Raw genomic sequence first — 27,056 nt, 5'->3', positions numbered from 1 at the left:
TGATTCCTGTAACTCATGCGTGTTTGGTGTCTTTGCTTTTGCTAGCAATAATATTTTTGTTGTCTTCATTTTTCTTTATTCTAACATGATCACTCTTTCAACTGCATGTGTAATTGTCTCTCAACGACAAATTCATGGTGGTTTATAATCAAATTTCTACTTGATTACTGGCTTGCTTTGTGCTTCTTTGTTCTTTCGTCTTTTTGGCTATTTTTTTCTATGTTGGGATTTTTGGTCATCTTTCTCACTATAGGCAGATCCCTTAAGGTGTCATTATTTACCTTAAATATTGTCTGCTCTCCCAACAGTACTTACACTTTATAATTCCCCAGTTGTTTCCAGTCACATTATGCTGTTTTGACTTGCCTGAATTCAGGCTTTAATCTGTCAATAGCCACTTATGCAGATACTTGTATTTGTTTCTTCAAGGCTCTGAACTGTCTAATTTGTTGAGAACACAATCACTGGAAGTATAGCTGTGTTTAAAAGGAATTAAATTTTGCATGTTAGGCTTGCTTGTGAATCTTTCCACTGTGTCTGTAGTTTCATACTTTTATCATTTTTATGAATATAGTCCTGGTATGTTATATTCCCTGGTCAATAACTTGACCTGGTCAATAATTAAATGTGATCCTGTCAGTGTGTATGCACTTTTTTGGTAGTTGTGCCTATTGCTTTAATTAGACTAGGTCAGATTTCATTCTCATTAATTGGAATATGACTGAAGTCCTTGGATTGTTTGGAAAACTAGCCAGTTGCCTTTGAAGGTTAAGTAGGCTAGGGTGGGAGGGGGAGAGAGGGAGATGAGGAGATGCATTCTAAACATTTTGCTTTGATAACTGGGGACGGGGCAGGGGGAAAGGCTGCCATGAAGAACATGTAAATGTATCTGTAGAATTTTCTAACCAGGTGACAGCTGTATACCTGTATTATTTGTATGCCTAAGAACTCAAATTTTAATGGGGCTGAATTAAAGTAGTTTGGATAGCTAGCTCTTCAGCAAGGGCTGCTGTAGCGGAAAAAAGTGTTTATTTTAAAATACTTTAAATTGTCATGTTGTGAAAAGACCAAAACATGTGGAAAGAATATGAGCTGTCTTCCAAAGGTTTGGACACTGTCATGGTAATGGCTGTCTAACCAAACTGTGGCAGAGGTGTTGACTTGAAGCTTAATATGATTTCTCAAGTGTTAACAGATGTTTCACTATTAAAATATTGAGGAGTAAAAGGATCATATTACAAGGATCTTATTACAATCCATCCATATTACAAATGGATCTTTACAACTCTTGCAGTAACAACTTAATTTGGTGTAGTAAAAAAGGTAGCAGTACTACAGCCTTCCTTCCTGGTTTTTCTCCAAGTTAAGCTTATAGTAGTTTTAGGTGCTTGTTTTTGAATGGCTCTCAAATGAATGCGAATCATGTTTTGTATTCATCAGCTGTGCTCAAAACATTTTTCCCCCTTGTTGGTCTGCCTTCTTGACCTGTCATCTGCTTTCTTTGTATGAGCTAAATAAGGCAGCAGAGTAATAGAGAGTTGAGGCATGAGAAGCAAACACGCCTGTGAGAAGATGGGAGCTGGGGAGTTCTGGCGGCACGGAGCTCGTATATGCGGGGCAGATTAACATTTCCAGCATGGTAATAGGTTTGTATGCTGGAAAACCTAGCCAAGCAGTAGTCCAAGTATGTCTGTACTGAGGCATCTGGTGCGGGAAAGAACTCATGCAACACGTTTGAAGCTAATTGTCTGTGTGATAATGTGAATTTGGCACGCGATTCTAAAGAGTGGGAGTGAAGAGCTGGGTAGGGATGCAGGATAATAGATTGGAGTGATTTCAGTGAACAAAGAGACTTTCCAAGGTAATGGGTGTTTTGCACCATTAGACTTTGGAATTAACTTTCAGTGGGTTGAAGCATTTGTTTTGAGTTATGATGGGTCATGAGATATTGGACCTTGAAACAATATCCGCCTACGCTTTTCCCTAGTGTGAATTTTTGGCGACTGGTCCAGAACTTTGTAAAGTAAGTCCTGGAACTTGAAGTAGAGGGATTTTTCAGTTACTGCCAAGATAGAAAGAAGCTTCAGTTGTGTTTCGCTCCAGCAGTACTGGCTGCTGTATATTGAGTTCTTTGGGGTAAAAAGAACGATGTAATGCATTATCAGTTGAAACTAGACATACTGTAATACAGTAAAGCATTCTAGATAACACCAATTGGTTTTCCTCAGTGTAACTCTAGTAGTGCACTATTACTGTTAACTTGTGCTAGTACCACACAAGTACAAAGGACTGCATACATTCTTTATGTAAGTTGATGATATTGGTGTACCAGAGATTTAATTTTGGCATAGTCTATTGCATATGTCGATTTCCTGCAAGTGATTTCCTGTAGTTAGATGCTCTTTTGGAACTGTTAACGCTGGGAGCAGTCTCCCTTTTGCTTTTAGGAAACATAGTAACATTGGGATTAGCAGTTTATATATTCTGAGTCACTGTGCGATACTTTGGGCTTTTATGCAGGAAAGTAATAGCTGTGTAATCCCATAAGATAAAACAGGCTTTAAAAAATTCTGCCTTGAGTTTTGTTTTCAAGTTTACATTATGAGCTCTTAACACTTCAAAGGAACTGGGTAGTGCTTCTTTAACAACTTCATGTAACTGAAGGGCTATAAAAGCTATACTTCACTGCAGTGCAAGAGAGAAAAATTTGGTAGCATACAACTTGAACATAGTTTAAGCTTTGCGTAAAAATTCTGCTAAAAGATAGCACTTGAAATAAAAACCTTGTTGATCGATGAGGTTATTCTTGGCCAGCAGTCTGCACATAGCCTTCTGGCTAAGGTGCGAGCAAAGAATGCTGTATTCCCGAATGTGCTGGGGAGCGGAAGAGAGAGCAGGGTGCTGCACGTCTGCAAGGAGCCAAGCCGCTTGCATAGCTCCCCCCATGGAAGCCTGGCCCAGTGCCTCAGACATGGGCCCTGGCGGGCCACCTGCAGCTCATCAGGGCCCGCCACGCAGAGGGCGGCCAGCCAGCGCTTCCATCGCTTGGGCGCACAGGGCTGTGCTGGGGGCAGAGGGGAGGAATCTGAGCTGAAGCGGGTGGAAAGGAGGGGTCAGGCGTTGTGTTAGGGTCTGTTCTTTTATAACGGGGGAATCTTGGCGGGGGTTGTGTGCAAGGACTTGTTCATCAAGCCTGAAAAGTTTTGTTAGATATGGTTGAATCGGACAGGCTCCTGGCAGGGGCGAGGCTGCTGCAGCTCCATGCCCCAGGTGCAACCAGTAGCAAGACTGGCCACCTATTCCGGTAGGCACAGGCACTCGGTTACAGGTGTACTACACGTAGGTGTATACACACAGATCGACACAGGCAGGCACACAGAGCACTCACGAGAACACAAACAGCACCGATGGTCTCATACTGTGCCCTTCTCTGGTGGTTTGGGGTGAAGGCCTGTTAGTGGGAATACACACACAAAAAATAATAATAAAAAAAAAAACCAAACAAAAAAACCACCCCCACCACCCCCCAACCCCTAACAACAACAAAAAGCAGATATCTCCAGCAGCTGGGCTCAGGCACCCTTTGCCCAGTATCAGTCACTGGATCTTGGTCTTTCGAGTTGCTGGCACCTGGATGTTCAAGCTCTTTTTTTCATTCGTGCTGACACCCAAGACGTGTGGGTCCTCTGACCTGTGGTCTGGCACCAGCTGCTGGTGCTCGGACTCCCTATACACACACATACGCTCAGCATGAGAACACATCATCCAGGAAAACAGAAATGGAATTTAATGAGAAGATAGGACAGATGGTGCTGATCAGGCATGGGGCATGACCAGGCAGTTGTTCTGACCAGCCCCTGTTTGCAGGTGACCAGCCTTTTTTTGTCTTTTGTATATACTTGTTTTGAGAGGACAGTAAAACATGTCACTGCAGTATCATAAGCATTCACGATATGTAGCTTAAAAGGTCAAGTAATGTAGGACTAAACAGGAGTGCTGATGCCATCACTTCTAGCAGTCAATAATAGGTGGGTTTGCTTTTTTACAATGCTTTTATGCCATATAAATTAATCTAGCCTTTATCTGGAATTCATTTGAAAAACAAATCTTAATTACAGGCATTATACTGTTATTTACAAACTTTGGACTTAATGTTGATGCAGCTTTCTAAGGAATGTAATGTCTCATATTTTCAATGATTACTGTTGCTGTCACAAAGAGGATTTGAGTATTCAGCTGTAACTTTGTTTATTATGTCTGCTAATGCTTTTTAGTCACCAAAATTGATGTTGTATGTTGAAAATATTTTAATAAATCCACAATTTGTACATGAGAATGGGTGGGTGGTGCTCAGGCAGAATACGTATCGTCGTAGCATTTAAAGAAAGTGCTTCTTGCTACATGATCATGTGACCTCTGGTTACTGGGGTAGGGGATTATGTGTAGGGATGTTCTGGCACCTGTGTGATAGGTTTATGATCTCTAAAAATGCAAAAAAAAGAGAAACAAAGACATCTTTATCAAAAGAAGGAGACTTAAACGTGTGAAATAGCTCTGGACGTTCCTTGGAATCTGTGGTTTGTAGGTGGTTCTATGAATTTAATACCAAGGGGCAACAGTTCACACTGATTCTCTGCATCGTCTCAGTTGTCCCTCCTGGCAGCTGAAATTAGTAGCAACATTAATAAAAGGTGTCATGTTTATCTGCAGACAGATGTATATCGTATTCATCTTGATTTTCTCTCCCTTTTCTTGGAATTAAGTTTTTCAGCAGCATGATGCAATTGATATGCTATAAATGGAAACTATCCTGAGGATACAGTTGATTATAGCATTGATGTAGTAGCTTCCTCTTGTTGACACTAGCATTAAGATGTGATACCTGGCTAAACAGTTTATATAGTATCAAGGAATAAAACTCACAGCACTTACTTAAAGAAATGAAACTATAGCTTGTTTTCTTGGTAATTGAGGCACAGTGGAATTTTAGTTAGAGCTTAAAGCAGGATCATGGAACTGCCAGTTCCCTTGGAAGAATTACTAGCGTGCTATATCTATGCATGTTCTGAATATAAAGTCAAGTCCTGTGTGTACTTGCAGAAATACTGAGACACATATTTGGACGGCACAACTAATTATCAAGCTTTTTATTTGCTTTCTTAATACAAGTAATCTTTGGGAAATTGGAAAGCTGTAATTTTCAGGGTATTAAAGGATATTTGCTAGTTATCAAGATGAATCAATGTATGAGTATACTGAATTATAATATGATGAGAGCAGTTCTTACAGGTAATTCCAGATGATGTCCAGGATTTTAAGCAATAGCATTTTACTGTATAAAGGTTTAAAAAGAATCTGGTTTAGGGACGTACAATGCTGCTGTTGTATCTGTACCATAATGGCTACTGTACAGAGTACAAGAGAGTATCAAAATCATGTAGGAAACCTAAGAGTGAGTTGGACGACAGAGGAAACAGTCTGCTGCTTTGGCACCAGCCCAGCAAATCAGTTTCTTGGTGCTGCAGATTAAATACCTACTGGTGTCAGTATAGTTTTGTCACATCCATCTTTTGCTTTTGCACGGGATAAATGGCACAAATTCTGCCTGTCTTTGTGATGGTCCAAGTAGATAGTATGCTTTGCACAACATGGGGATTCTTAAGTATTATGTGTAGTATAAATGTGTGTAGGGTGTGCACACCAAACCAGAGAAAGCCAACTTAATATTTCAGATAAAATTGCTACCAGAAAGAGGAAATTATCTTCTGTCTGAATGGGAAGGGAGCGTGAAAACAATGAGTGTGATAGATACCTTCATTATTTCTTTGTTTTGGTAGAAACAATTGACTACTTAGTTAAGTACAACTGATACACCACAAGCTTTATGCAGATTTAGACCCTGTTATTTATTGGCTGTGCAGGAGCTAAATTACCAAACTGTAGCCTGTTAGCTAATGAATTGAAAGCTTGTTGTGTGTTTTTTCCGTACTTTTCCCCACGTTCTTCCTGTTTTCTTCGGTGGAGCACTCCTGTGTGCGTGCCCACCTTGAGTGAATTCTGGTTTAAACAAAAAGGCTGAAGGAGCTGGTTGATTGGTACTCATGCCTCTCGAGGGTCTATTCCTACTCTTTCTCTGTGAGCTGTTTACTTTTAAGCTTTTCATTTTAAGAAGTTTTAATCATGCTTGCCAATATTTTGAAGAGTGGGGAAAATTCAGAATAAGAAAGCTATTTTCAGTGAGGTGTCTGGGAAAATGGCATGTTACTTAATGCATCTGTTCCCTAGATGGATTTGCAATATTATCTTCTGTCCTGTTGGAATCGAGTTTTCCTTTTCTTGCATCTGCAGATCTAAACTGTTGTAGAACAACAACGTGAAGCCTCTCTTGGCTTGCTCCTCCAGAAAAGCGTGGCAGGTGCTGCTGGAGTGTCTTGAGCTGAATACCTGCCTGACCAGTCTGTGAAACAAGGGTTACAGGTGGTAGTATCCGAGTTAGAATGACCTGTGTTTGCTTTCAGATGCCAGACTGATTATGCAGGTCTGAGAGATTAAAAATCCAAAGAAACAAAAACACTTAACATTTTTTCTCTTCAGGTTTTGAAAAAAACTGTTGGTAAGAGGGAATGAGGAAGTTGGTATTGATAGATTTTATATATTCTGTTTTGGTGTGGGTTTTTGGTTGTTATTGTGCTTTTTTTAACCTTTTTATGCTCCATTTCAGTTCAGAAAATGCTTCCGTTCCTCAAAAATAGGCAGATCTGTTTTTTCATGGAACATTTAAAATGCTCAAATTCTGTAACTGTTATTAAAAACATTTATGGATAGGATTATCAAAGAGCATGTGTTAATTCAGAGTTTGCTTTCTATTGCAGTTCCCAGAGTGTGGTTTCTTTGGCATGTATGACAAAATTCTCCTCTTCCGTCATGACCTGAACTCAGATAATATTTTGCAACGAATTACATCAGCAGAAGAGATCCATGAGGGAGATCTTGTTGAGGTTGTGCTCTCTGGTAGGTATTGTTGTAACAGTGGAACAGTGCTTTATTCAGTAGATTAAAAAAATAGGACTTTATGGAACATTATTATCGTGCTTGCCTTGAGCTCTTTAAGTCTCATACTGGGTCACTGTTTTGGGGTAGAGGTTTCCAAGAAAATCCATGTGGTACTGAAATTCCAGTACACAGTTTTGCTATCGTTTCATTGTCATGTTTTAATCTTCTTCAGGTCTACTATTAGAAACAAATCTGAATTATAAGAATATGAATTTATAATTATGATAATATAAGTTTATTATCATAATTGTTGAAGCTGAATTGTAGGTAGGATTCAGAATTTGCTCTTCCAGCCCTGTTGTTGGCTTTCTCTTGCTTTGATCTGTCTTTCTGTTCTGTAGCTTTTGCTGTTGATGGTTTATACTGCTAAAAGGCTTCATATAAACGTAGTTGCTGAATCATAATATAAGGACAGCCTCTTAATGGTTATTGTAGTACTTGAAAACAGTTTATTTTAAATGATAAAGTTTAATGATAAACTCTCCTTAGAGTGGTGGCTATTAACCTGTGGTACTCTTTAATAATGAGGACAAAAAAAGCCCAAACTCCTAACTGATTTGAGCTGTGTTTCATTGATAACTTGTTGAATTCAACCAAAAGCTGGCTGCGGTTAAACTACAAATAAAAGTTGGACTAGTATCGAGCAGTTCTTTCAGACTTCAAGGACTAAGTGCCAAACTGAGGTTATGTTCTAGAAAAAGAGATCTCTTGGCTGTCGTGGGATCAGATTTGTAAGTTAGATCAATAAAGTATGACTTCCAGTCATAAGGCTGTGTTCCTTGGCTGCGTTTCAGGACCTGCTGTTGTAGGCATGTCTAGGCTGTTCAGTAGTTGATCATCTTGGTTTGAGCTTTTCATCGCTCCTGGTGAATGCCGTATTTGGAAAAATTGTTGTGTGTGCCTCTTCCTGACAATCTCTGACAGTTTCCTTATAAACAGACCAAAGAAATTGATGCATTTTGAAGACACGTAAACCTCTTTCTGCAGGGTTTTAAAGCAGACATGATAATCTGAATATGCAGTATATATTTGATCAAAGAATAATAGCCATCAGGGCAAGGTAATGTTGATGTAAAATACCAGTTTCTTTTCTTTTTTTTACATTCCAAAGAAATAGGACAAAAATTTCATTTAAATATATCCAGGCTTGTTTAAGAAAAAGGACATTACTAGTGAAGTTTCCAGTGTTCCATGGAAACTATCCACAGTTCTGTTTTGGTAGGGTTCAATCTAATAAACTTTTACTGAAAAAGTCCTTTAGAAGATAAAAATGTAACCTGTAGAACTGTCCTTTGGAAAATTCTGAAGGTTACAAAGCAGCTTGAAAATGAACTTGCTCTTTCAAGCGTTTACTGTTGATTTTAGCAAAGCTTGTTGGATTTGTCTTCTCAGCTTAGTGAAGTTTTCAACATTGTGACTCATACTGTTGATCAGCTGTGGCTATTAGCCTACAGAATCCAATGGATTTTTTTTCCTCGATAAAAAAGCTGCTGAAAAGTATGTGATCTTCTAAATGCATATCTAAATAGTGTACAGTGAAATGCTGATGTCTAAACAGCTCATGAGTGTTCTTTGGATCTGCCATTTTTAAAACAATTTATTTTTTCCATCAATCCTTGTTGATCCTGTGGCAAGAACCATAACTTACTGCAATTTTTTAAAAGCTTTGGCTACAGTTGAAGATTTCCAGATTCGTCCTCATGCACTTTATGTGCATTCCTACAAGGCTCCTACTTTTTGTGACTACTGCGGAGAGATGCTTTGGGGTTTGGTACGACAAGGATTAAAATGTGAAGGTAAGTCTGTGATTCTTAGTGTATTTTTGTATATATGTATCTGTGTAAGATGTGGAAGAAGAAATTGTATCTTGTGCAATATGTTAGCACATGATAAATACAGTATTTCATAGAGTTGGAATGGGTTGTGCATCAGGAAACCCGAGTTCTGATCCTAGCATTAACACAAACTGTGTGTGACCTTGGGCAAATGTCTGAAGATGTGTTCTTGTTTCCCCGCTTTGAAAAAAATTAGTTAGCTTACAAGTGTGTGCTTTACACAAGGAGCACAGACTTCGGAGAGACTCCCGGAGGGGAATCCCTTTCCTTATGGCCTTCCTCCAGCTGGCTATGGAGCACCCTGCAGCCTGCTGTCAGGTACTGGCGCTGCCTGCTCACTGCCTTCTCCCTGGCTCTTGTGCTCCAGCAGGAGGGACTGGTGCCAGCCTCCTGGTGGGAGGAGAAGTGAGAAGCACGGATCTGCTGCTTTGGAGCCTTAGGCTTTGTTCTAGAGCGGGGCTGACAGGAGACCAGTATTATAGCAAATAGTGCAAAAAAAGCCGTTTGTGTATCGCACCAAGAACACTAAAATAAGAGAATTTAACAGAACAATATTTCTGCCTTTACAGTTTTCCTGGATCGTATTTTTAACTGCTTTATCAAAATATTAGTACTGTTTTTGTTAATTTGAATGTTGGGAGTTTTTTGTCTAAAAAACCCTTATCTTTCAGGTTGTGGGTTAAACTACCATAAGCGATGTGCCTTCAAGATTCCAAATAACTGCAGTGGAGTGAGAAAGAGGCGTCTGTCTAATGTGTCTTTGCCAGGAGCAGGGCTTTCAGTCCCAAGACCAGCACAAGCTGAATACACATCCTCTGCCTCTGAAGAAGTATGTAGTGTGAAAGGGGGAACAGTTTCTGGCTTTAAATCCTTTCACCTCTGGGGAACTAGATAGTGTTGCAAGTGGCTTGTAACAAATACAAAGGATTTGAGCTTAACCATTATGATTGGTTTTAGTTCTTTTTTAAATCTGGTGGGTCTTAGGCTGTGACACTCACTGGTAACTATTATAGCTGTGAGGAAAGGGAAGCAAATTACAACTTTCATGGAGAAATTTGTTATTGGCCTGTCACTCATATGAACTCTAAGAGCTTTGGTTTCAGGAATGGTAAAACACCTTGCTGCCTTTGTAATACAGATTTATTCTGTAATTACAGTATCAGTATAGAATAGTTACTTGGTTAAGGCAGTACAAATTGTAAGCTTTTATGGTGGGAGATGGAGAGAGTGTTCCTGACATGCTGTTAAGCTTTTCACAGAGTTAACCTTAAAAAAGCCAAGCCCTGTCAAGGAGGGTGTAGGGATGAAGAGCTTTACAGTAAAAACAGTCATCCATAATAGTTCTTTGTTATGATGATTGCTGAGAGGTTATTGATTATACTGCAACTATATTGGGATCATAAGACAGGACAGGCAGTGATAAGATACATTTGTTTCATTGCTGCTTTCACAGTGGGGTAAAAGCAGTGCTTTTGACACTTCATCTTTCCTACTTATCTAGTTCTATTACTGTACACTGTAATGATTCTTACCATAGTTTAAAATATAAACTTTACAGGTTGTCTAGTTCAAGAAAATAATTTTTTTAGCTAGAGGCTACAAAGCCTAGTCCTGAGTCATGAAAAATATTTATTCTGTTGTTTGTAACTATTGGTAAGATCTATTCAGTGAACACAGAATGGTAACCAGTTCTCCTATCACAGGATTTAACTGTGGTTTCTATGTGCGTGTTCAGTACCTCTGACACCTCTTCTGTGCTGTCCGATTTCAAATACTTGGCTCAGATGATCAGTAGTACCATGTTTGCAGTTCATCTTTCAGCCACCTTAAAATGCTTTAGGTACAAGGCCGAGTTCCTTTGTTTTTCTGTACACGTGAGTAAATGTAAGTTTATCCTGCTGAATGTTCAGTGTAATACTAAATGCCTTTTTTGTTTTTATTGCTGAAGCTTTTGTTTTAACTTAATTTAAAACTTAGTGTTTTAACCATCCACCCATCAAATCCACATCTCTCCAATTTTTAGAGAAGGGTGTTGTGGGGGACCATGTCAAAGGCCTTACAGAAGTTCAGACAGATGACATTCATTGCTCTTCCCTTGTCCACTGATGTAGTCACTCCATCATGGAAGTCCAGTAGGTTGGTCTGGCAGGACTTTCCCTTGGTGAAGCCATGCTAGCTATCTCTAATCATCTCCCTGCCCTCCACGTGCCTTAGCATAGCTTCTAGGAGGATCTGTTCCATGATCTTCCCACGCACAGAGGTGAGGCTGAGGTTGCTAGTTCCCAGGGTCCTCCTTTCTACCCTTTTTAAAAATGGGTGCAATGTTTGCCTCTTCCCAGTCACCAGGGACTTCTCACCTGCCATGACTTTGAAAAGTCATGTTTTGGTGCAAATCATGTATACCTTCTTTATTCAGCGGTGCTGCCCAGAACCTAGTAAGAGGATTCCCTCCTGGAGTGGCCGTCCCATCTGGATGGAGAAGATGGTGCTTTGCAGAGTGAAGGTTCCACACACCTTTGCTGTTCACTCTTACACTCGCCCCACCATATGCCAGTATTGCAAACGGCTGCTCAAGGGCCTGTTTCGCCAAGGAATGCAGTGTAAAGGTAAACATTTAATGTTCTGCTGCAGTGATAAATTCCAGTAAAGGTCTTGTATTTAAAACTGTTTTCAACGTAACATTTTGGTTGCAGAAGGTTGTATACTGTGAAACGGGGCAGTGTAAGTTTTGAAAAATTTTCTATTTTTGAAAGGATAACAGCAGCCCTCATTTTCGTTTTAGTAGACTATGCATTGGATGTGTTTTTTGGAAAAATAAGATGTAATCACATGTAGATTAAATTAGGAACACCTTAATTCTAGAAGGATAATTCTAAATTAATAAAAATGGGAAATACTTGTCTTTGATCAATGTCTGTCTTCTAGGCTAATCACTAAAGAATTTGTAAGTTTTCATTATGTTATTCTAGCACAGAATAGTTATTATCTTCTGGAAAAATTTTATCCAGGTAGGTGCCTCTTCTGAATTAGATTAGGCTTAGGTTTTTATTTAACCTATGTTAAGATGCATGACTGCAATTCCCAGACCCTTCCTATGACATTGTGATCTTTTTCTGGCTCTTTATTGCTGGATAGTGCGGATCTGTCAGCTGCTTTGCAGGAAAGAAAACTAGTGATGAATCATAAACATTAGTATGTAAAGGACTTTACATTTCTCTCATGTGAGTTTGTCAGATGTGAGTACCAAAGGTCAACATTTGGAAAGAGGTTGCTTAATAAGCTTTCAATTTTCTTTAGTAGAAGAAAGCAAGAATTGTAAGCTTATAGCTGTGTTAACTTTCTTTTGACTAAAATACTACTGTCTTATGTAAGTAAGGAACCAGTTTTCTCTTTCCTTTATGTCTTTGTTTATTTGCAGTCTTTGTAGCCTGTTTGAAGTCTGAATCCTGAACTGGTTTTGATATTTTTTTTTGGGGTTTTTTTGAGTCAGTGTGTCTCTTGGATACATGTAATACATAAATAATGAAGCCTGAAAAGGTGCTTTGCCATTTTAACGTATAGATGCTACTGACTGGATACAGTTGTTGTAACTGTATATCCAGCTGAACAAATGGGGCTACCAGGTCAGTTTCAGGGAATGAATGACATGGGACAAAACAGCATGTGTGTGTGGAAAACAAGCCTAGAGAAATGTTATGTATATGCACAGGACAGAACCAAATATATTAATAGGACTCCATTTATGCAGTATGATCCTATAAATATTTTTAATATATCGGGAGTTGATATCAAACAATCAAAATATTTTCATACTGCTTTCTCCTACAGATTCTTAAGGTTTCCCATCGACTTCCTTGTGCACATTCCCAAAGCTTGGGGTCTTTCAGCAGTCCCATGTTCCTGAGTACCCGTAAGAGCCCTGGATTTCTTGAATTCATCCAGGCTTCTACTTGGACTCTGAGGATGATCTTTGGGATTGCTAAGGCTGTATTTGTGGTAATAAACTAAATGTGCCCAGAACATTCCTGGACACCTGAGGTCAACTGGGACAAAATGACCTGTACTCATGAACAAGTTTTCTTAGCATCCCAGCCTGGGTGGCTGTATGTTGGGAACAGTGATGCTCTGGTTTATGAAATAGACCTGGGAACTGTTTGGGATTGTACTAATGGTGTGGGCCAAAAGCATGCTAGGGAATATTTCTTACTGTTTCCTAGACTAGAGAGTTGCATTGCAGTACCCAAGAATGTTTCTGGCTGTAGTTTAATTTATTAGGATTGTCTCGCTCTTAGTCTTTCTAGTTCCTTGGTAGGATTTGAAATACGTTTCTTCCAGCCCCCTCCAAACTAGGGAAGTAAACATATTCTGTAAAATGGACTGAAAACAGTGCTATAGAAATGACAGTTCACTGGTCTCATCCTAGGATGTTTCCTCGTAGGCACTCAGAAGCTGAACAGGATTGTATTCTGCTCCAGAGTTTGGCTTCTCTGCTACTAAAACCAGGGGGGATGATGATAAATTTTTCTTGTCTGGCCTTAAAAGGAGAGCACAATGAGCTTTATTTGGAGAGCATAAAAGGAATAAATTATCAGTTTGAAAACAGTTGTGGGGGCAGTAGGGAGTTTTGAAATTAATGATGTTATATAGAGTTGAAAATTACAGTGATACTGCTAATAAAGGAAATTCCTGTTAATACTGCTATTGTCATATGCTGGACTTTGTTCAGTAGGCTGCATCTGATACCTCAGATGTAGAAATGGCACACATCCAGGTTAGATTCCATCTCCATGTCAGGCCAGATCTGGACATAACATTATTCTGTCTGCCCTGTGTCAGCAGGCAGAAATGGAGCTTCAGTGTTCAGCCAAATTTGTAATCTGAATGACAGGGCAACTGGCCTTTGGGATTTACTGCAGAGCATATTTGCGCTGTCATATAGGTGTGTGATCCTGGAGGCTCTGATGGCTGCAAGTCTTAGGCAGCAGGTGGGGAAAAATGATAGAGATGGGATTTAAATCATATAGCAATGGGAAAAAGGATGTGGAACAAATGAGAGGATGGGAAAAATGACATCATAATGGAAAACATGAACTACAGAGAAAGCTAGAGAAGCAGAAAACTTTTCTACTGGAAAGGGAAGCGCTGACATAATACATAGTGGTTGGGCAAATCAACATGTGACATCAGGACAAGATTGTTGATTTCCTTCTGGAGGTGACCTCATTTGGTGCTGTCTTCAGTTACATGCAAATGTATGAATCTGAACTGAAGCTTGCAGTGGAAGTAGTGAATGATAGAATGTTAGTGTTTGAGAAGGAGTAAGGTCTGGTATCATGGACTTACCTTCTGTTTTAGATTGCAGATTCAACTGCCACAAACGCTGTGCGTCTAAAGTTCCTAGAGACTGTCTTGGAGAGGTGATTTTCAATGGAGGTAAGATGAGAGATGTGCTTTCAAATACTGACAGATCTTTGGAGGCTTAACAAGATGCATTAGCTTTTGGATGCCTCGTCTGAATATTTTACATCTTTTTATTTTATCTTCCTTTTTTTGTTTTTTTCACTAGAGATTTCTAACAGTTAAGAAGATTCACTGTAAAACTTATACTGTGACGACTTTAATTTTAATCAGTCTTGGCAAGTACAGTATATTTTGCCTGAGATTGCTCAAGGGAAATAAATCAAGAAGCCTCAGTGTACAAAAATTAAACATCTGTTGTGATCAGTCGGCTCATTGTTCACCATGAAATACATATTTTCAAATGTTAATATCTGAAGACAAATACCATTTTTTTGTGACTTTCTCATATCCATGGTTTTTAGTGGCCAGTTATGCCAGTGGTTTATGAGGTGAAAGAGAAAGGAAAGAACCAAGCCTAACCAAACCAAAAAACCCCGCTCTAATTTTTTGGTACCTCAGTTAAGTAGGAGTGTGTTCTGAATAGACCTTACAGAGTTGAAAGGGGAAGGTGGGGAACACTATGTGGAAAAAAGTTTAGAGTCTTATTCTTACAAGTCTTAGACCAGTGTTAAGGTGATGAAAGGTGGGATGGATGGGCAGACAGTGAGGTGGACTGAATGCTGGTTGAATGTATAGGGCTAGAGGGTGGCAGTTAGTGGCATGAAGTCCAGTTGGAGGCTGGTAACTAGTAAGGTACCCCAGGGATCAGTACCGGGTCCAATCCTGTTCAACATCTTCATTAATGATCTGGATGATGGGGCCGAGTGTACCCTCAGCAACTTTGCTTTTGGCTGGGATGACTGGCTGATATGCCAGAGGGACTTGGACAGGCTGGAGAAATGGGCTCACAGGGGTTGTTGGACCAAATGATCTCCAGAGGTCCCCTCCAACTTCAGCCATTCTGTGACTGTTGCCCAAACTCTCGATCCTTGATGCACGCGTTTTTGAGGGGAATGAAATTGGTGACACCTGACTCAGAGACCTGGGCAGCAGCCTTGTTAGCCAGTGGGTCCCTTGCTGTTGCACAGTGTATCCCATCCTTTCACGCCTGCCTTCTCCAGCTCCAAGGCTTTTGCCTAGGTCTTGAGATTGGTGGCCATGAACAATAGTGTGCATCATGTTGCTGCTGCAGCCTGTTTTCACCACCCTTGCGATGCTAAGGTGCTAGGGCACGTAGTTTGGGAACTACGATTTCATACAACCCTGTGGACATAAGGAGTTGTTTGTTTTTTTGTTCTTTCTCCCACTCTTAAATTGAGCTCTCCCTAGACCAAAAAAAACCCAAAAAACCCAACCAAAAAACAAACCAAGAAACCCGCTACAGAGGAATGTATTTGTATGTTTTAATTTTTAATTTTCCACAGTGCAAGTTGTACAGCTTTTGGAAACTTTAAACTTCTGCCAGCAGAGAGTCAGATGTGAATAAAATCTGTTCTGCTTTTTTCCTGCAATACCATGGCCCCCATTTTCCCTTTTTACTTTTGCTATTTTTGGGCTACAAGGGCAGCAAGAACAGAATTGGGTTTCTGTTGAGGGAGAGTTTCATTTGCACGGGAACAATTCTCTGGGTCACCTCGAGCCATTGAAAGGTTAATTTGCACTGATAACTTGTGGAACAGAATTAATGTGATTTATCTTTTAGACCTTAAGCTTTTCACTCTGTTTCTTGCACTGTGACTCTTGTTTTATTTGGGTCTCTTTTGCCTTGGCATTTAGCGCAACTGAATTGATCATGTGCATTAGCATGCTCTGCGTTATTTAGCAAAAACTTGAGGATTATGTATATTCTGATTGTAGTTTTGTGTTTATTTGCATAAATGTGACCCGAAGAAGAAATTTGGGGGTTTTGGGGGGGTTTCTTTGTGGTGTGGGTTTGTTGGGTTTTTTTTATTAATTGTGTATTTAAAATAATACCTCAATCCTGTGTTGTTTCCAGAACCTGCTAGCCCAGGCCAGGACTTGGACATGCCGATGGAAGTTGATAGCAGTGAAATGAACAGTGATGGTAGTCGAGGTCTAGATGATGCTGAAGAGCCCTCTCCTCCAGAGGACAAAATCTTCTTTATGGATCCATCTGACCTTGATGCAGACAAAGATGAGGAAGCTGTCAAAACCATCAGGTAAGTCATAAGGTGGATCTCTTTGCTCCAGACATACTTTCCTCAGTATTGTGAGTAAAATATTTCTGATTAGCCCAGTTCTACTCCTTAAGTGTTGTGTTTTCATTTGTGGTTTTTTTAATTATTATTTTAACTTGAAAATTCTTTGTAAAGTTGTCCTGTCTGAAGAAAATCTGAAACATAAACAAATTAAAATAGTATAGTCTCTTCTAATCGGAAAAAAGTGCTGTGCTATGACTGTTACCAAAGAAATAAAACCAGATTATCAAAACATGGTAAAATTTATGGCTTAACATGTCTGAGACATGACTAAGGTCTTTGTGACTTTAGCCTGCTTTAGTTACTGTTACACATGTGTTGATTTAAAAGGAATTACTGGAGATATTTTAATAGTCACATCATAGCCTATATGCATTTTAGCAAAGGTTTACTTTGTATCTTGAATGTGACTTTTCTGAAGTCTTCTATGCCATAACTGTTACACAGTTTTTTTAATCAAGTTTAGTCTTTTTACTTTCTGTGTTATCCTAAGTAGCATCATCCTGATTTTCTTAAGTCATTCTTAATAACGTAAGACCAGTTGTGTTAGGTCAAACTAAAGGTGGTTTTTGCTCAGGGCTTAATAGCAAATACGTGAGGAAGAGCATATAGTGATACCTTCTCAGCTTTCAGTCATTTGTAGCTGAGGGACTTCCCAAGTTGGAAATAGCATCTTTTGTGTGTTACACCTCTAGGTAGGATTTTTCCATTTATTTCTAATCAGACTTGAAGCAATTAGGTTTTGGCACGTACAACAACCTGTGGCAGCCAATTCTACTATGTAACTGTGTGCTGTGTTAAAGCATCCTTACATCTTTGGTTTTGAAGCTCCCTTGTAATTTCATTTGTTTACAAATGTTTCTGTTTGTGCCACATGTAGGAGTGCTGGTGTTAAGCAGGTGACTTAGTGGTTGAATCCATCTTCAGTGCTATTAAAACCTGAACGTTTAACTGATCACCCTGTCAGAGATAGTCAGATCCTTGTCTGTAGGACAGTTAATATCCTGAGCATTGATAAAATTTTCTAGTGCAGCTGTGATGTGAATCAGCACACCCCTGTTTATTGAAAGTATGCTTAGATAGGGACCTTGATTAGTGTATTAGTGCAATAACAATATTAAGAAGTAGCGTAGTCATCTTATGATGACAAGAGAAAATAATAGCAATGCTGATGTTAATTGTATTTTTATCCTGGATTAAGACCAGCAGTCTCAGCTAATTGTTTTGAGAGAGGATGGTTTCTGTAGGTGTCCTCAATCCTGTGGTTTTTCTGTGTTCTGTAATTTTAAGTATGGCAGTACTTGCAGGTGGAGAGCCAGGGGGAGCTCGGATGCCTTGTCAGTTTCATCTGTGGATGAGATTTGTATGAGAAGAAAAGGTGCCTGTTCCTGAAAATTATGGGCTAAATGTGTAGTACCAGTATAATTGCAGTACTTTTGTATTTTAACTTGTTAAATATTAACTGTTCTTATCTTTTTTTTTTTAGTCCTTCCACAAGCAATAATATTCCTCTCATGAGAGTTGTACAGTCCATCAAGCACACAAAGAGGAAGAGCAGTACAATGGTGAAGGAAGGATGGATGGTCCACTATACTAGTAGAGACAATCTGGTCAGTGGCTTCAGTTCCTTCCTATATTAAGTTAAATTATTTCTCTAAACCAGTGTATTTTATTTCTTCTATTTAGGTATCTGTTTTACAATATCATTTGAAAGAACTTAGCCATGATATTCATTATAAAGAGAGATGGTGCAAAGGAGAAACTGCAGTTTATTAAAAATTCTTCATGTGGTGATTCAACAGTATTTTTCCTTCACCCTTTTAAGAAGTGTCTCTAAATTGTCTCAAACGAATTGCACATTTCAAGATTTCAGCTTTTTTGAGATAATAATTTGGAATCATCTGCTTATGTCTTTCTGTTTAGCAGCTGAACTAAATATTTATATCAGTGTATTTATTTTACTACATGGAAAGGTGGAAATTATTATAAAATATGATGTGTACTGAAATCGTTGACACTATTATTCTAATGATCTAGGTGTTTATGTGTAGATATGCGAGCCCTTCATTCCTCTAGCAATTCACTCTATCTAAAAGTAAGCATTATTGAACACCGTCCCCCACAAACTCATCATTCCTATTGATGTCAGTGAAATTAAGAGTTGTGGCTTGACTGTATGTCCCTGGGTATGCAAGCATCCTCCAAAAAGGCTACGTTGTTTGTTTCCAGTGCTACCAATAACGATCTTTTAATTGAACCTTCTTAGGCAAGCTCCTTGGTTTTGTCTGTTGAGGAACAACATACGGAAGAGTAACTGGTGTCCCTTAGAGTTGTCTGATGAGGGGGAGTCAATCATCTCGTCTTTTGATAGATTAATGAAAAGGATGAAGTGAAAAAGTTCCCAGATCTCATGAAGCACAGTGTGTCATATTGAGACTGTTCATGAAAGGCAGCATAAACACTTCTGCAGTCTTTGTCTCTATGCAGGTTCTGATTGAAGGGCACTTCAGGAATTTAGAGAAGCAAAGTTATTTAAGATCTGCTGAAACCGAGCTGAGGGGTGACGCTAGTCAGCTCAGGTTACTGTAGTATTTTTACTTCTTGTATTTGTCAACTAAATAGACTACTGCAAGTGCTCTGTTGGAAACTGCCTTAGAAAACATTTCTTTAAAGTACAGTTTTCTAATACCTAGGCATATTAATCACAAACCAAAGTAAGTATTTAGCGTATGGGATTCCAGCCAAGGCTATTTAACAGACACAATTGTTAAGGAAAAACTAAGTCCAGGTAGCAGGTGAAGATGAATAGTTCTAGCAGAACTATTCAGGGCAGACCTGGTATTTGACTCTGATTTAATCTGTCAGTACAGCCAGTAAATTTTTCCAGGGACTTTTTTGAACCTCCTCATAGAACAGTGATCAGACTGTACACCTTAGCTTAGTTTTGATTTTCTTCGTCTGGCAGTCTGGCTGCTACCTAGATGACATCTACTGAAAAAGGCCATTCAAATGAAGTGGAGTGCTCTGCCCCAAAGCAAGATACCTTCAGCCAAGCAAGATCTCACGGAGCTTCCTAATGGGAGGAGACTTCTGTATTAGGCATGACGACATGGGCTGTTTCCCTTGACCGCTCTGCTCTCAGCCATGTCAGACCTTTTCCTATTCCTGAAACAACTGGGGCTTTCTGTCCTTCCAAAGAGGTTCATTGTAACTGCAATATCTATGCTTCTCGCTGAGCGTGGATAACAAGATATTTCACCCTTTATAATGAGAAGTTTCTGTATCATTGTCTGTATTCTTTTTCTCACTCTGAGCCCATCCTTTCTCAGAATAGGCTATGGGCAAATTGTGAATCCATGAGTTACCAACCTGTTCCTTAATTCCCCACCTCCAAGGTCTTCCCCGATTCATGATTTAATAAAAAGCATATGTGTCCAAAGGACAGGTTCACCCTTATGCTTTCACCCAGCTTCAGTTCAGTGCTGGCTGGGAATTCCATTTAGTTAAATCCATTCATGACTTAGTTCTCTTTGTTTAACCTCTGCAGGTAGTCTTAGCTTCCCCATGATAGAAGTGATTTAAGCTCTGGGGTATTATGTTTCAAACTTTGTCATCCTAGGCCAGAGCTGAGGGTCTTGGATTTTTGTCACAGGAAAATGGGAATGGGCTTCTAATTGTATGAGTGTGGTGCAAACAAAGTAAGTTAGATTCGTGCAGCCATATTAGCTTTATAAACGTTTTTTTTTGTTTTGAGGAATGTTCTTCTGTTTAAAATTATGAGACTGTGTTATGTGCAACAGCTTATTCATGTTACTTTTTGGTGGAGAAGATATTTCTTATTGATGGAGACTTCCAGAAAATGGCTATTTAGTCTGTCTTGATTTCTATTTCGGCCCCTGCCTCCCCCCCCCCCCGCAGGATATTTTGTCCATGTGAATCTCATAATCTGTCTGTCTTGCCACTGTGTGCTTTGACCTTCTAGAGGTCTATGTTGACAAAAGAATTAAGGACTTGTTAGGCTGGCTCAGTCCTTGAGGGAGGGAGACAAAGCATGACCCCCACAATTGTTACTAAATTAAAATAATTGAGGTTTGTGAGCTTATTCACCTGGAGTGAAACCTGTGTAGATAAGTTTTTCCTGTATGAGATAACTTGTTGTCACTGTTGTTACTGTAAGGTAAGTGATACTCTTTTCTAGCTTGTGGAAGTAATTTTTGAGCCTCTTCCTGAGTTAAAAAATCTCTATAACCAAAGCATATTATCTCATGTATCTAGTCTTAAGATGCAACTGTAGATTAATGTTAATTTATTATCTTAGTAATTTAAAGCATTTCTTATGTAAATAATCAAATTTAAAAAGCCATAGCAGTGATTTATTCCTTATGTTATTATACTGTGCATTTTGTAGAGAAAAAGACATTACTGGAGACTGGACAGCAAATGCCTCACGCTATTTCAAAATGAATCTGGAACAAAATATTACAAGGTAATTAATGTTGAGTAATAATTATGTTACACTTGATTTACTCAGTGCTTTATAGAAAAGAAACCTATTTGTGAGCAGTATAGCATTATCTTCATTTCCCCATCTTTTTTAATCAAAACTGTGACCAGGTCAGTTGTTGGCCAAAGCTTCTAACTGAAAGGGACTAAGACTAACTCTTGAGAAGTTGCTTGCAGCTCCTGTTCTAATCCCCTTGAGTATGTTATCTCCTTATATTTTACGTGTAACGTTCTCCTGAATTACCTAGCATATTAAATTTTCCTCTCGATTACCAGAAAAATTGTTTGACCTCGAGTCTGATGAAGGCTAGGATTTTTTTGTTCTGTAAGTAGTGACTGGAAGTTTGCATGCTTATATATTTTATTTCAAGGTTCCCAAAACTAAATTATTTCTGACTGTACAACTGAAAGTTGCGAGCAAGATTTAAAGGAAAATTTTAAATGAATGAAGCTTAGCAGTAAGTTTCGTGTGTTGTTAATATAGTAATGTGTTCAATGGCGGAATATTCAGAAAATGTGTTCCAATGTATAAACAGGATTTTTCCCTTTCTTGTCTTACACCTTTAGGTGGGGGTCCAAATCTTGCAGCTTCTTCCTTTATAACATCTCTAAGATCAAGCCTTTTCTCTGTACACCCAGCTAAACTTGCCCAGATCCTTTTCATCCCTATCTTGACCAATGCAGTCTCTTCTTCTCAGACCTCTCTGATACTTGTATTGCCCTGTGCATTCAAAACAGAGCTGGTAAAATATGTTCCTTGCTTGTTGCTCCGTTATGTCACTGCTTTTAGTCCTTTGACTTGCCCCTTTGCACCCCTTTTTTGACTGCTTTAATCTCAGGTTGTCATTGCTGTTAGCATCATTCACAGTTTTTCCCTTTATGTTTATTTGCTCTTCATCTTAACCGGCTACTGTCTCTCATCCCCCTAATGCCAGCCCAGTGTTCACCTGCTTGTTCACTGCTCTGCAAGTGACGTGCACTGTACACCTTCCCCATGTATGTGGAATGTCCTCCTCCAGCTAGCGTGAACTTGCAACCATTTCTTCCTTCAGATCTGTTCGCTAGTACTGCTTGTACCGTGATCTTAAACTGACAAGGTAGAGGAGTCAGTAGAAATTGTTAATATCTGAATGAAAGAGAAACTTTACCCAAAATGATTCAGATATGTGAAGCAGTGCTTGCTGGTTAGCGTATATAACCACATCCTCTTCTTAATGTTGTCTTGTTGCACTTCCCCTCCCCCCTCCCCATCTTGTTCTTCTGTAGCTAAGCTGTATGAACTACAGTGGGGAAAATGGTTATTCTGTAGTTGTGCATCATTTGTATGCAGTGGGAACATGTCTCATGCTGAGTGTAAATGCTGTTTGAGCAGAAAGTAGTAGTTGAGTGGAGACAGCTGTGGTGGGGCTAGAAGTCTCTCTAGGCTTGTATAGAGGAATTCAGAAAACTCTGGGTGGGCAATGCTCATTTGTTTGACATTAGTTATGAAGCTTGGTGTTCTGATGTATTTGCTTTGATTTCTTTGCAAACGCTTTTTAAGTTTTGAGTATCAGTATATTAACATTTTACGTGCGTTTTCATTTTTTTAATCTTTAATATTTTTCTTCAGGAGATTCCACTTTCAGAAATTCTCCAGGTGACTCAGCCTCGAGATTTTTCAAACATGGTGCAGGGCAGCAACCCATACTGTTTTGAGATCATCACTGACACGATGGTGTACTTTGTTGGCGAAAACAATGGTAGCGGTCATCACAGTCCTGTTCTTGCTGCCACCGGAGTTGGACTTGACGTAGCTCAGGGCTGGGAGAAAGCCATTCGTCAGGCTTTGATGCCAGTCACTCCTCAAGCTAGCGTTTGCACTGCTGCAGGACAAGGAAAAGATCACAGTAAGCAGGCAGACAAGGCGCTATTATTCATATGCTGAAGTTGTTAACGCTGGAGATTCCTTTCAGAAAAGTGCTTATTTAGAGTGAAGTATTGCCTGTCTAATCTCTGCTGAATTGGGTCCATAATTTTCCGCAAGTCTCTACAAAGTGACGCTCAGGCTCGTGGAGGGTGGGCGAATCCTTGAATTCGTTGTAGCAGGAAGTAGTAGTTAAGAGTCAGATTTACAATATGGATCCATATCGCAGGGCTTCACCATAGGAGCATTAAGAACTCAAATGTAGTTGTTGGATATGAAAAGGGACCTTAGTTTAGATATTTCTAATATACTTTATTAAATAAGTAAATACATTCAGACTATATACATATACTCTGAAAGAACTAGATTTGGATGTTTTTTGATGTTATCTCTATTATATTTTCTTTTTTTAAATCTGTGAGATGTCAGTAGTTAAGGAGAAGAAAAGGCGTTAGTGATGCAATGTAAATACTGCCAGTGATGGAAAGAACTTTTGCTGAGCTGTGGGTACTAACAAAAAGTACCCCATTCTTCTTTTTATGCACCTGCCTTCCTTTTCTTTCTCTGGCATAGGATCACATTCGTTATCAAGGCTCCACTAAACTTTATATTGTGTTCTTTTCCCTTCAGACATCTCCTTGTTCCTTCCAATGACATTCATTCACATTCTGTGCTGAGATTTTTGCTTGCTTTCTTTAGTTCCCTTTCATCTTCCAGGTACTCCTTAATCTTAGCAAAATTTTCTCTTGCAGGAGATCGAGGTTAGTTTCTCTGTTTCTTGAATCTGGCTGCTCTGCATCAGCAACAGTTAAGAACGTGTAAATGCTAGCCTGAGGTAAAGGGACTTTCTGAAAATGCAGCCATGGTCTGAAATGGTAAACTATGAAATGCCAGTAGTGGTATCTGTATTCAATTACAGTGACAAAACATACCTGTAAGGTGGTACTTCGTAACTGGCCTTACACATACATAAAACGCCACTTCTGATATGAAATTCTTAGTTGCAAATGTGTACATATATGTATGTACACCAAAGCTCTCTGGTTTTTAGAACCTAAGGCTTACTGTTGCTGAGAGACTTGCAAAGACAGTTGCTTTTCCAAAATCAGTAGTTTTTTCAGATATAAGTAATAACTTTATATTAAAATTGACAGTAGTAGGGAATAGAGCTGCAGGGGTAGATCCAGAGAGGAAGTATTTAATCATGTTTAGGATTGTAGGAGTATGAGAAACTACTACAAGTTGTAGTGTGGAGTGGTGTTTGCATATTCTTAGACAACTCAGGTTGGTTCTTAAACTCTAAAAAGCCCACAGAATGTCCATTCATACTTCTTCCAACACATTGTGAGCCATGAGATGTATCCCAAGAGCCTTGAAGAAAATTAGACTTTAGTTAAAAAAGAAAACCTCAAAGCCTTAAATATGTTCTTTTAAATGAAAAGACCAAAATAGGAGGGAGACATTGCTAGTGCTTGAAATACAACAAATTCCCTGCTGCTGCAAGTATCACAGTGTCCACAAGACACTAGCTAGTCAATTGATACCACATTCTGGCCAGGAAATAGCTGGACATGAGGATGCCCTTCCAGTCTAACCCGTGGGAAAAAGTCCTTGTACCTGGTGGTTGGGGTGGGATGTGTCTTTGTGGGGGGGTTTCTGAGCTGAAATGACAAAGAGATTAGTAAATTGCTACCTGGTATAGATTTCCTATTGAATCCTGGCATTGCGTTCTTGCATTCTTCGCAAGTGACTGTTTTTCAGCCCTTATTCTTAGGGATTTCAAACACTAGAAATAATGGATTTATTTGGAAAGAGTAACTCAATTTCTACCTACCAGATACTTTATATTCTGTTGTCATCTGTGAAGGAGGGTTCAGTGTGTTCTCTTTTAACAGTTTCAAACACTGTATCTTCACTTTCTCGTATCTGTTTCAACCATGCTGCAGTTTGTGTTGACCTAGTAACTTTTCTCTGCCTTCTTGTTTTCCCATGTGTTCTGTACTATGCTTCCAATACAGACTTGACTATAGTCAGTAATCAGTAGACATATTTTTTTTTACAAAATTACAGTTTGGATTTCAGATGCAGTAGTGAGTGTCTGTCAGAGCTAGTATTTGTTGCCATCTTAAGTCTGTAAATTCCTTCTTTGAGATAAAGCACAGGTGGCAAAAATCAGATACAGACGTTTTCTTCGTGTTCTGAAATGGTATTTTTAAAGTTCAGGGCTGCTCTTAGGGTGATATAGGCCCTTTTCAAAATGCTGGTAAATCTACAGTATATCATCTGTCCACCTTGCAGATGAATTTGTTCTACTTTTGTTTTTTTGTTTCTTTGGTGTGTTTTTGGTTTGGTTTTTTTTTTAAAGTTAACAGAACTAATTATAGGTGTCCATTTGCCTGAGTTGCTTCACTTCTGTCTTGGAAGTGTTTTCTGCCTTCCCTGACTTATCTCTTCTTGTCCGTGCATCATAATGTTATTCCTGTAATGATAATTTCATGCCAACATCTGCTGCAGGCTGAAAATTCTGGGCTTTTTATCTGATGCTTTTACTTGCAAATTACACTTCCTAGATGTGCTTTTATGTTCCAAAGATTGATATGCTTCTGTGGCTCATCCATGAAACAAAGGTTGTTTATAGTACGGGTTTTATTGCTTTTTTAATTATCAGGTCTTCTGTTACTTGCTTTGGTCAATTGTTTCCTTTTCTTATGCATTAATTCTGTATATCTTGATGCCACAGAGGACTAGTAACCACATTCTTGGAGTATAAGGGATCTATCTGGTCCTTTTCCTTGTATTTTTCTGTATCGCTACCAGAAATTCTTAGTAGTTTAGTGAACTCGGATACAGTTGCCATGTTACTGTTGCTTTTGGTTCTCCAGCTCTCTGTTGTCTACATACTTGTACTGTTCTAACATTTCTGTAATCAGCAATATGACAGAAATAGACAAATAATCCCAGCAAAACTCCCAGGGTTGTTTATCTAATCATTCTGTGAAATCTGAGTTCCAGAGTATGATGTTTCTGCAGAGCATCGATAAAAATTGTTTCACCGTGACTGAGTTAGAAGTCAGTAAAGGTTTTTCGTTTTGTTTTCTCCTCTATTTACGAGAAAAAGCCTACCCTTCCTATTTACTTACTGGGTTGTGTCTTCTTTATTGCAGAAGAGTTATCTCTAAGCATCTCCGTTTCAAATTGCCAGGTCCAGGAGAACGTGGTGAGTCATGTGTGCTGTATAATAATTGTGTTTGTTTACCTGGCTATTACAGAGTAATTACTAGTAACACCTCTGGGTGAGAAAGCAACACCAGGGTATTGTAGCTAACGAAGCCTGTTGTATACAGGAAGTAATCTACTTACCAGGCACAGCGGTTAGTTTGTACGAATGTGTGTCCCTGCTTATGGTGCAGCTAAATGGATCTTCTTCAGCAAGTTTGTTGTGTTTTTTCCACTCCATTCAGGGTACTGATGGCACCCCTTGCAGGGTTTGATTAACGCCAAATGTAAATACAGCTTAGCCAGTACTAATATGCTCGTGAACATTTTGATTACTCCTGATATTTGTGATTTCTTTTTTTTCCTGCATTAGGATATCAGCTCCGTGTACCAAATATTTGCTGATGAAGTGCTGGGTTCTGGTCAGTTTGGTATTGTGTATGGAGGTAAGTTACTTTTGATTCTGTTATGCATTTATTAAGGTAGAATGTCTGTATTCTTGGTATAATTAGCCTTTTCATATTTACTTAGCTGTATCTGGATGTCAAGGTGAAATTCATCGTGTTAAAAGTTTTGTTTGGATTACTGTGTGTGTCTGCAGTTTTATGTACAGTATTTCTCACAATTCATTTTTTGCATTTGGAGTTTTGCCCTGGCATCAAAATCAGTATACAATATGCATTGCAATTTGACCACAGTTATATACAAAGTAATCTCTAGTCTGAATTTGGCCTTGGTTGATGATTTGGTTTTTTTTAAAATTGCAAATTCTAACACTGTTGTCTGTATTATATAGTATATGTCATGTATTATATATGTATATCTATGTATAAACGCAGTCATGTATTTAAGGAGGCTGTCAGTTATACCTGTTTTTAATGATATCTGAGAGGTGTGGCCAAAAGCAATTGGAAAAATACAAATTTG

The 27,056-nt window shown here is 39.0% G+C and overlaps 1 protein-coding gene across 1 annotated transcript in view; it reads left to right on the top strand.

The window, feature by feature from the left end:
• PRKD3 (protein kinase D3) overlaps window positions 1-27,056 on the top strand; it is a 45,759-nt gene that overhangs the window by 7,827 nt on the left and 10,876 nt on the right. Inside the window, exons 3-13 of the mRNA XM_056357509.1 lie at window positions 6,873-7,011; window positions 8,718-8,849; window positions 9,560-9,717; window positions 11,305-11,494; window positions 14,244-14,321; window positions 16,285-16,468; window positions 17,994-18,117; window positions 20,916-20,993; window positions 22,620-22,896; window positions 26,078-26,130; window positions 26,503-26,575. Coding sequence (XP_056213484.1) covers window positions 6,873-7,011; window positions 8,718-8,849; window positions 9,560-9,717; window positions 11,305-11,494; window positions 14,244-14,321; window positions 16,285-16,468; window positions 17,994-18,117; window positions 20,916-20,993; window positions 22,620-22,896; window positions 26,078-26,130; window positions 26,503-26,575 — 1,486 coding nt within the window. The remainder of the gene's footprint in view (window positions 1-6,872; window positions 7,012-8,717; window positions 8,850-9,559; window positions 9,718-11,304; window positions 11,495-14,243; window positions 14,322-16,284; window positions 16,469-17,993; window positions 18,118-20,915; window positions 20,994-22,619; window positions 22,897-26,077; window positions 26,131-26,502; window positions 26,576-27,056) is intronic.

This window comes from Falco biarmicus, chromosome 12 (genome assembly GCF_023638135.1).
Source record: "Falco biarmicus isolate bFalBia1 chromosome 12, bFalBia1.pri, whole genome shotgun sequence".
Lineage (NCBI taxonomy): Eukaryota > Metazoa > Chordata > Aves > Falconiformes > Falconidae > Falco > Falco biarmicus.
The sequence above is the reverse complement of the archived record's forward strand: the minus strand, read 5'-3'. Positions and strand labels throughout refer to the sequence as shown.